This window comes from Epinephelus fuscoguttatus, linkage group LG8 (genome assembly GCF_011397635.1).
Source record: "Epinephelus fuscoguttatus linkage group LG8, E.fuscoguttatus.final_Chr_v1".
NCBI lineage: Eukaryota > Metazoa > Chordata > Actinopteri > Perciformes > Serranidae > Epinephelus > Epinephelus fuscoguttatus.
In genome coordinates, this window is record NC_064759.1 from 30596641 (window position 1) to 30606320 (window position 9680).

At 41.4% G+C, this 9680-nt stretch overlaps 1 protein-coding gene across 1 annotated transcript; it reads left to right on the top strand.

The window, feature by feature from the left end:
• Positions 1 to 1387: 1387 nt before the first annotated feature.
• Positions 1388 to 9030, top strand: fbxo32 (F-box protein 32). The gene is made up of 9 exons (XM_049584472.1): positions 1388 to 1627; positions 2182 to 2303; positions 2669 to 2718; positions 2849 to 2941; positions 5541 to 5634; positions 6293 to 6477; positions 6615 to 6797; positions 7388 to 7531; positions 7672 to 9030. The coding sequence occupies exons 1-9, from the start codon at positions 1515 to 1517 to the stop codon at positions 7759 to 7761; spliced, it is 1074 nt and encodes a 357-aa protein (XP_049440429.1). The 5' UTR covers positions 1388 to 1514; the 3' UTR covers positions 7762 to 9030.
• The last annotated feature ends 650 nt before the right edge of the window (positions 9031 to 9680 follow it).

The window sequence follows — 9680 nt, forward strand, 5'->3', positions numbered from 1 at the left end:
AGCTAATTTCCCAATCCTTTAATTTCAACTTAATCTTCCCCACAGTGATCAACTCTGCCAGTTTCAGATCCTTCTGTAAATTATTCCAGGATGAAGGGGCAGCGTATTAAAAGCTTTTTTGCCAAGTTCTGTTCTCACCCTTGGAATCTGAATTTGAGGAATATTACGAGAGCGAAGGCTGTACTGATTTAGGTTTCTGCACAGGTATGTGGAATGATAAGAGGGAACCAGGCCAAAAACAGATTTATATATAAAAACCAACCAATGCGAGAGCCTGTGGACATACAAAAACAGCCATTTAGCAGTGGCATACAAAGTACAGTGGTATATGCAATTTCCACAACCAGTAATAAAGCTTAAAGCACAATGATACACAGCGTCTAACTCCTTTAGACACTGGTCAGGGGCATTCATGAGAAGCAAATCACCATAATCCAGCACAGGTATAATAGTTGCAGATACCAAGTGTCTCCTTGCCTGAAGGGAGAAGTTGGATTTCTTTCTTTCCTTCTTAATTATTTATGTCTTTGACCAGAGCCTCCACAAATACAAAAGACTCAAAACAACCATAAAAAGACATAAAAGAACTACAAAGAGACGTGAGCGCAAAACGATCACTCCATGGTTTTGTGGGTCTGTTGGTCTTGCACTTATTCCTCTGTGTGTGTGTGTGTGTGTGTGTGTGTGTGTGTGTTTGAGGGGTCTTTTGCATGTCTGTAAATACTATGAATCTTTGCACATCCTCTAAAATATATTTTTTCACATTCATGCACCTCTCTTGTTTTAAACAGACTGTACATTTTTTGACAGTATTTTTTAAACAAATTTTATTATAATTTATTCTATTCTATATCTATGTTCCCTGACTATGCACCAAAACACCAGAGGAGATTTCTTGCATATAATTTTTATTTGGCAACTGTCTGATAATCCATATTTGACTATAACTGTTGAATAAATGTAGTTGAGTACAACATTTCTCTCTGAAATGTGGTGCAGTTGAAGTATAAAAGTAGCTACAGTTGCATAAATTGTAAATACTCAAGTAAATGTCAAAGTGCCATGAAATTAAGTTCAGTATGTGATTAAATGTAGTTAGTCTCCAGCCCTGGTCCCGGCAGAGACAGTTACATAATCGTCCCCAAGTCGTTCAACATTTAATAAATGCTTCCTTAGGGAATTTATCGTGTTAAAATCCTTCCCTTGAAGTCTCCTGTGTCTACCTTTCCATGACATGACAGAGTTTTGTTTCTTCTGCTGTTCTCGCCAAGAGATTTTGCAACGCTCAAGTTGATAAACAAAGCCACGTGTTGCGGGGAAGTTTCCAAAGTGGGCGGACCTCTTGTATTTCCGGGTTCTGAGTTGAGGATATAAGAAGAGCTGCGCAATGACAACAGTAGACCACATAAACCTCCAGGACACATCGCTTTCAAGAAGGGACGCACAATAACTCAAACAGGAACTAATTCCTGATAACTTTTAGATTAATTTGAATTCGACGTCACGGAGCCAGGATGCCTTTCCTCGGACAGGACTGGAGGTCACCGGGTCAGAGCTGGGTTAAAACCGAAGAGGGATGGAAAAAGACATCAGCAGACGACAAAAACAACAATGTCTCCGTGGAGAGGTTGGTCATGAAACATGTCCTGACTAATGTCGCTGTCTCCATCACAACAGTTTGCGCAACTCTTAAATGCGCCATCAGTGTTGTAGACAGAGGAAGATGGAGGGAGGAGGAAGGAGGGGGAGATGTTTTTAACAAGGTCCAAACAAAGGCAGGGTGACGGACGCACAGCAGGCCTGCACCTCCATGTCGTTTCCATCTCATTAACCTCTTTGTTTTTCTGGGGCCATGCTTCTTTTCCAGGCTAATCACTGAGCTATTAATAAGCTCACAACAAGTGAGTGGATTAACAAACGTCTGTTGAGTCAGTTCCCTTTTTAAGATGCCTTTACTAGCACGAAAAGCCTGCCTTCAACACGACCTACAGATACAGCACATGTATGAAAAATAAGGCAGCAATTGATGCCTTTGTTGTGGTGTTGTGAGTGATTTCTCTGCACAGCTCATGTTATTGAAAAACTCATTAAAAAGTGCTGCACATAAAGCCTGTACTTTGCACTGAGATAAACTGGTAAAATGATGCATCTGATGAAATATGCGTCCTTGTGTTTTTCCAGCTTCTGCAAAGCCGAGGAGGAGGAGTGTTTCAACAAGGAGAACCTGCTGCTCTCTTTCAGCTATGACATGGCTGCCAAGAAGAGGAAAAAAGACCTAATGAACAACAACACCAAGGTCCCCTGTGAGTCACAGTGAAAGGGCCACACAGTCTGGCTTATTGTTTAAGTGTGCAGAGGGTAACAATTTGTAACAGTATGGTTTGGGGTGATAAAACATATATTAATATGTCAAAGATCAACAGGAGAGGCTCGTGAGGATGTTATGTAACATTCATGAGGTGAACACTTCCCTGATAATATTGTTTATGATTAATTTTCTATCATTTTAGAAACTCTATTTCAATAACTATACAGACTCTGAAATGCATCTATTGCTGCTCTGTGCGTGTGTGTGTGTGTGTGTGTGTGTGTGCGTGCATTTGTCACAGTGCTTATAAGCTGCTTAATGAGGCCAGGCCACTAATATAAACATTCTGCTTTCTCACAGATTTCCACAGGGAAAAGTGGATTTATGTTCATAAAGGAAGCACCAAAGAGGTAACAAACCCAACTCATTTAGTTTCACATCAACTTTTCACATCATCGTTGCTAATGTAAACATGCTGAGAAAACCCTGCGCTCCTGCCGAGGATCGCAATCTAATACCCTGATAATTGAATTTTCCCAGCGCCACGGATATTGTACACTGGGAGAGGCCTTCAACCGCTTAGATTTCTGCAGCGCCATCAAGGACACGAGGAGATTTAATTATGTCGTCAGAGTGAGTTCTAATCTCTTTCTTTTCTGTCAGTTTCTCCTGTCCCCTTTGTTTTCCTTCCACTGTGGTTGTTATTAGGACGTGTTTGGGTAGTGACAGAGAAGAGGTTAAGGTTAAGAGGGTGTGTAGGCTTCTGCCACGCTCTTATCAATGCTCTGCAGACAAGGGTCTCTCAATGGTGATGATACAGACCCAGGGAGTGTATGTGTGTTTTTGTGGTGGGGTGAGAGTGTGACATAGCTTGATTATTTTGCTGTAATATGATTGCAAAAATCATTTGGCATCCCTAAATTGAATTAAACCAATGCTTTATTTAAAATTAAGTCCTATCTACTACCCAGTACAGTCCATTTCATTAAAACATTTTATGTGACTGTGTAAAACTGATGCTGTTTCCATAGTACATACATTAGGGATGCCAAATGGCTTTGTCCACTAGAGAAAGGATGTGGCATCAAGAACATTCATCATATCATTAGCAATAATGTAATCGCATTATCAGATAACAATAGAAAATTCATTAGCTAAATTTTGGAGCTGTTCCCCTCCACATCAAAGTGTCACCACACACACCAGCTCTCCCACATGTGCTCCCATGTGAGCTCAGTGCATGTGGTCTTGCACTCCTGTGCCGCTGGGGGTGGGAGGCTGAGGGGGCCAAGGGGAGTGACAGCTGTGCAGTGAGGTGAGACCACCCGACAGGGGTTTATGAAACCAGACCCGGTGGTTGTCAGATGATTCAGTCCCCCAAACACACACACACACACACACACACTTGTCTCTGCCAGACATAGGCTGCCTCCTTTTGTGTTACTCCTACTCGTTTTCTGTCTCTCTTCCCCCGTCCTATTCAACAGTCCTCTGCTGAACTTCTGTCTCTTTGCTATTTAACTGCCTGCCTAATGAATTTGATGGGATGATCCAATCCCAGCTCGCTCTGGAGGAGACATTTTGGCAAGACAGTGAAATTGCAGAGGATCATGTTTTACGACTTGTTGTTTCTATCTACAGCCATTAACACAAGTGTAGTGTATCAGCATAATAGCATTTCTGAGAATTTAAAATTATCTGGCGTCCCACAAGTGATCTAAGTTTTAACCTCTTTACACATAACTTGAAATAGAAAGTTGGCCATTTGTTTCTGTCTCTGTTGAAGTTTTGGATTGACCTTTCAGTGCAGGTTCCAGCTAACAAGTGCAGTGTAGTGTGGTAAGCCCAAAGAACAATACGGCTTTGTAACACTAGCGTCTAGTCTGGACACGGTGTCCTAGGTCACTGCTCTTCACTGGTTGTGTCTGATGGCATTTGCGGGTTCATTTAACTCCGTCTCAGTTACAGAGATCGGGTTCTTCCACAAAGAGACAACAAGAGGTCTTCTCTTTTCTCAGAGCAGACAAATGGAGGTTATTTCAAGGAGACAGGAACCTTAAAATGAACGTGTTGTAGCAGAGCCGGTGTGTTGTAACAAGAAGATGCAGTGCTTGTGATACTCTGTGGAAAAGTATGAGATGCATGCCAAGCTGTGAAGTGCAGTTTAGCGAACAGCGAGGGCTAAAAGTAGATACGGAAACGCACATTGTTCTGCCCGGCTGCTCTACAAAGAGAGGAGCACTTGATGAGCTGCTAAAAGAAGAAGGGCATGGGATTAGGTTTTAGGAATGGAGCTGGAAAGAATGAAAAAGGGGAGCCAGGAGGGTGCGAAAAAGCTTAAAATTGTTACAAAAAAATGGTTAGGCAGGTTGAGGATGTAGAGAAGTAATTTAGTTCAGAGTTTGGTATTATTAAGACCCCTGAGCTCATCAAGTTTTCATTTAGGATTTGGATGAATGCTTACTTGTAGGCGCCATTTGTAGTAATAAACTTACATTCTTTTATTAACCAGTTTCACAAGTTTAGAAATGCAATTAGAAAAGTTTGTGCTCTATAATCTCTATAATGTAAGCCTCCCATAACTAACCTACCAGCACTGCAAAGTGTCCTCAAGTTAACCAGAAAGCAACCAACAAATTGTTGATATGATGACAAAGGTCACATGCTCCGGTCAGCATTGAGCAAGGGGGAACTTGAGTTTCTCCATGACGTCACAGCATCTGTTACATGCCAGGCATGCCACCTTGGAACCCACTGTTTGTCCGCTAGCCAGTGGCAACAACTACGCAGACACAAACACACACAAGCATGCATGGTCACACAAGTGCAGACACACTCTGTCAAATGATTCAGCTAATTCACATGACAGCAGGATCAGGAGTCAAATGATTAAAAGCTTGTTTGTGGAGGCTGATGTTGTTGACAGCCTGGGCTGTTTTCCAACACCTTTCCAGTAGCTTCTTCCCCCTGAAGAGACTCTGATCAAGAGTGATCAGAGCCAAGAATGCTGTTATATGTTTTTTGGATCCAGCTTCAGCTGAGAGTAATGACCAGGTGGAGCAGCTCCAAATTTGTTCTAGACAGCATTTATTGTTTGGAGTGTGAGTGCCTTTGTAAGAATGCGGCATAACAAACATTTAGTAATGAGGCAACGGAACAGAGAGTCTCGGCAGCTGACAGGATGAAATTTATGTTGTTTCTTTCTTTCTGTCTCGTTCTTTCTCTGCTCTAGCTCCTGGAGCTTATCGCCAAGTCCCAGCTCCCCTCGCTCAGCGGAGTGGCGCAGAAAAACTATATGAATATTCTGGAGAGAGTGGTACAGAAAGGTGAGCCCTGTCGCTCTTTTCCCGCTTTTTTTTTTATAGTCACTCAACTATTTCTCGCTCTTCTTTATGTGACCAAGAGGTTTAATTTTCTGCTTTTTTCACACAAAGGCACACCCACCTCTTAAAAGCACAAAAATACCCAAATGCAGTTTACCCATCCTTCAGTCGCTTTCATTTCCTTCATTGTTGCATCAAATGTACCAGGAAATAGACTCCTCTTCTTTCTTAAAGACAAACTGAAATAAAAAATGAGGCCTTCCTGCTCTGTTTGCACCAATAGGTGAGGAAATGAGCCCTGAGGATCTATAAAGAAGGCCAGGAGTGAATTTAGTGCTTTAATGGCACAGTGAAAAACACTGACAGTCACCAGATGCCTCAGCGAGCCACAGTGTAAACCAAATGTTCCCTCTGCTAAACAGAGATTCAGGTTGTTTAAGTGGCGTTATGAAACCTGTTGGCTAAATATTATAAACGCCACAGGAGAAGAGTACAGCCACTCCAAAACAATCCCTTTAAGACTGACTCACAATAAATATTTCACTGTTAGCCTGGTAGCTTGTAATCTCTCTTTGTAACACCAAGGTTTTAAAACCTCACTCAGGTCACGAGTTCAGTAATAAATGGAGTCAGCTAAATATCTTCTGATTTTTCTCCTCAGTTCTTGATGACCAGCAGAATGTTCGTCCCATTAAAGAGCTGCTGCAGACGCTCTACGTCTCGCTGTGTGGTCTGGTTCAGGACATGGGCAAGTCTGTCCTGGTGGGGAACATCAACACCTGGCTGCACCGTATGGAGAACATCCTGCAGTGGCAGCAGCAGCTGGACAACATCCAGATCAACAGGGTAAGCATCTGCTTTGAACACAGGGTGAAGAGTCGGATTCACAGAAGTTCTCTTTACGATGGAAAATTCAGAAGAACAACCTAAATGCAATTCATGATTTTTTTTTTTTTTTTTTTTGTGCCTCCTGTTTTCTTCAGCCCACATCTACAGGCATGACTCTGACTGACCTGCCTGCCAGTCTGCAGCTAAACATCATGGAGCGTCTCACGGATGGCAGAGACCTGGTCAGCCTGGGTCAGGTGTGCCCTGAGCTGGGGGCCCTCACTGAGGACCGGCTGCTGTGGAAGAGACTCTGCCAGTACCACTTCACAGACAGACAGGCATGTAGACATAAACGGATGATCACTAAATACGTATAGAGTTGGATGCACTCTTCTTTGCCCTTGAACACATTTGCATACATGGCAGGTTAGTTGTCCTTCTTATCGTCTTTCAATTGTGTCAGTGCTTCAGATGACGTCCAGGTTACATACCTGAGACAGTAAACACAAGATAACAGGGCAGTCTTTCTGACACACATGCCATTAAAATCACTCTACAAGGAGGTCAAGCATCTCTGATAAACAGGACTCGCAACTGGAACACAGGAGGCCACACAGTGTGCATACTCACACTACAGTTACCTAGCACCATGCTCAAAAGCATGCACTCGATAAGCGAGCGAGACAGTCTCGGGGTTTATGCTAAAGTAGGTTACAGTGAAGCTTTCCTATGGGTTAGATTGCTTAGCTATAGATTGTGTTTGGGGAAAACTCTTATGAATGCTCCATCTTTTGAGCAGTCACTTCGTGTGTAGAAGTGAACTGGGATACAAAAGAATTTCTCAAGAAAGCTAACATTAAAGTGGATATTTCAAAGTGTTTTTCTCTCCTTGGGTCGTGTCTCAAAGTCTATTTACCTCTCCATTTAGATCCGAAAGCGCCTGATGGTGTCAGACAAAGGTCACCTGGAGTGGAAAAAGATGTACTTTAAGCTGAGCCGCTGCTATCCTCACAGAGAGCAATACAGTGACACCCTGCACTTCTGCACACACTGCCACATCCTTTTCTGGAAGGTAGTACTTTTTCTGTCTCTTTCACTTTCTCACTTGATCAAAGTGGATCTGACAGCAAAACGTTAGTTACTAAAACTGCACTTAAGAAGAGAAAACAGAAGGAAATTTATATCGATTGTTGACTTTGTTTCTCTCCCTAGGACACAAACCATCCCTGCACAGCCAACAACCCAGAAAGTTGCACCATGTCCCTCTCCCCTCAAGACTTTATCAACCTTTTCAACTTCTGATCCCGCCCTGCTCCCCAAATCAGATGAACTGACTGTACATACTGTACATAGAAATGTACAATATTGTTTTTTGTTCAATAGCACAATCAATTCCTGGATTTGTGTTTCGTTGAGGTATTACTGGAGGGGGCTCAGGCAGTGGGACAATTATGCAATCGAGTTAGTTTTGAGAACAGAGACCTCTGGGAGAGCTCAGTTGAAAGCTAGTGAATGTGACAGAGGCAAAGAGATGTGGTAGTCGACCTGTGGATGGAGGAAGGAAGCTAAGGATAAAGGGAACATTCAGTTGTCAGAATTTAGTCTTAGTTTGTGTGTGTTTTTTTTTTTTTTTTTTTTTTTTTTTTTGGTTTTTTTTTTAAATCACAGCTCCAAAGTCAACGCACCTCTTGACCTCAGATGTGTGCACTTGTTTTTCATAAATTGGATAATTTGGTTTTATTTTTTAGTTTTTGAACCTTGTAATTTCTTTCTCAAACACAGAATGTAGCATGATTATTTATACCAGTTTGAAATTGGGATTTGTGTAAGGTATAACAAGGGGAGATGCAGAGTGTTTGATGTTCAGGTGGAGTTTGCAATAATATTCTGTTGGGCACTGGGAGGGAGAGCACTAAAGTTTGAGTTGCTGCGGTACCTAAGAGATAATGAATGTAAGAAGGGAGCTGGTCATGGATTGTTAGACTGACTGATGATTCTATATGTTGACACACCACAGTATGTTTTCTATTTTTCTTTGTTGTTTTTCACTTTTATAAAGATTTGATATGACGTTTTTTAATTTTATTAATTGTGTGTTAATTTGCTGCTGTGGCTGCTATAGCAACAGCACCTGAGTGCAGTATTACCAAAGATTGTAATCAAAGTCAGTGTAACGATGGCGTGTGCCTTATCACGAAACTTGAAACCGGTACAGCTTAATCCTTGTTTGTTTTCAGATCCTGATGCTGTTTTTATCATTGACAAATGACTCTTTTACAGAAGAGTGGTATATATGATGTGAGACTCTGATACCAAAGTTGACTGTCTGAAACATCTTATTTCTTTTGTAGCCTCATGCATGATTTTTTTTTTTCTTTCATAACCCACCCAGCAGATTGTGTTTACGTATTTATTTATTGAGATTCTGGCACGGAATGGAAATATTGGTATTAAAGGTGCAATTTGACCCAGACTTTTCTCCATCACTGCGCAGACAGTGAGGAATGATGTACATGCTATGCAATGCGTTCTGTTTACTTTCTGTTGAATAAATAAAAGAAAATAACCCTGCCTCTGCTGTATGATTTCGCTCTGCACACACTGAATCATTATGCAGGACAATTGTTGAACATTTTCTTCAGATTCAAAGAACACACTAGCGTCTTTGTAGAGGGCACCAAGCAACACACAGCAAAATTGTGCTCTCTATTGGACAAATGATGAACTGCAAGGTAATGTTTTTTCAAAGTATGTGTGCTGCTTGTACGTGTCATCAGCACATTATTACAACAAACTATCTCTATGAGAGATGATGTTTTCTCTTCCTCAAAGTTTCCATCACTGTTTAACACCTGAGTCTTGAGACTTAAAACGGTGCTTAGATAATGAAACACTAAGCTGCGTCTCTAATAAAACAAAACAAATGATGTTCCCCGATCACTTGTAATCACTAACTACCTTCAAATACAAGTGGACCTCTTCAGTGTCTTTAAATCAAACAGAACTCTGGGGTGTTAGAGTTAATTAGGTAGACCTGCTGTATAATAACACTAGGCTGTTAAACAATGAGCTGTTCGCTCAATAACAAACACTGTGTTCAAGTTTCAAAATGTTCTCAAACAATTGTTTTAATTGTTGCAGTAGGACAACAGTTGAGGTTAAAACAAAATGTAAAAAGCAAATGACTCAGACAATACAAACAAAACAATAACTCGCTGCTT

What these genes read in the sequence shown, in the direction of transcription:
- fbxo32 (XM_049584472.1), top strand. Translation starts at nt 1,515, where the DNA reads ATGCCTTTCCTCGGACAGGACTGGAGGTCACCGGGTCAGAGCTGGGTT. An exon ending in AACAATGTCTCCGTGGAGAG is followed by an intron (nt 1,628 to 2,181) that starts GTTGGTCATGAA and finishes GTGTTTTTCCAG; the next exon opens with CTTCTGCAAAGCCGAGGAGG. An exon ending in ATAAAGGAAGCACCAAAGAG is followed by an intron (nt 2,719 to 2,848) that starts GTAACAAACCCA and finishes GAATTTTCCCAG; the next exon opens with CGCCACGGATATTGTACACT.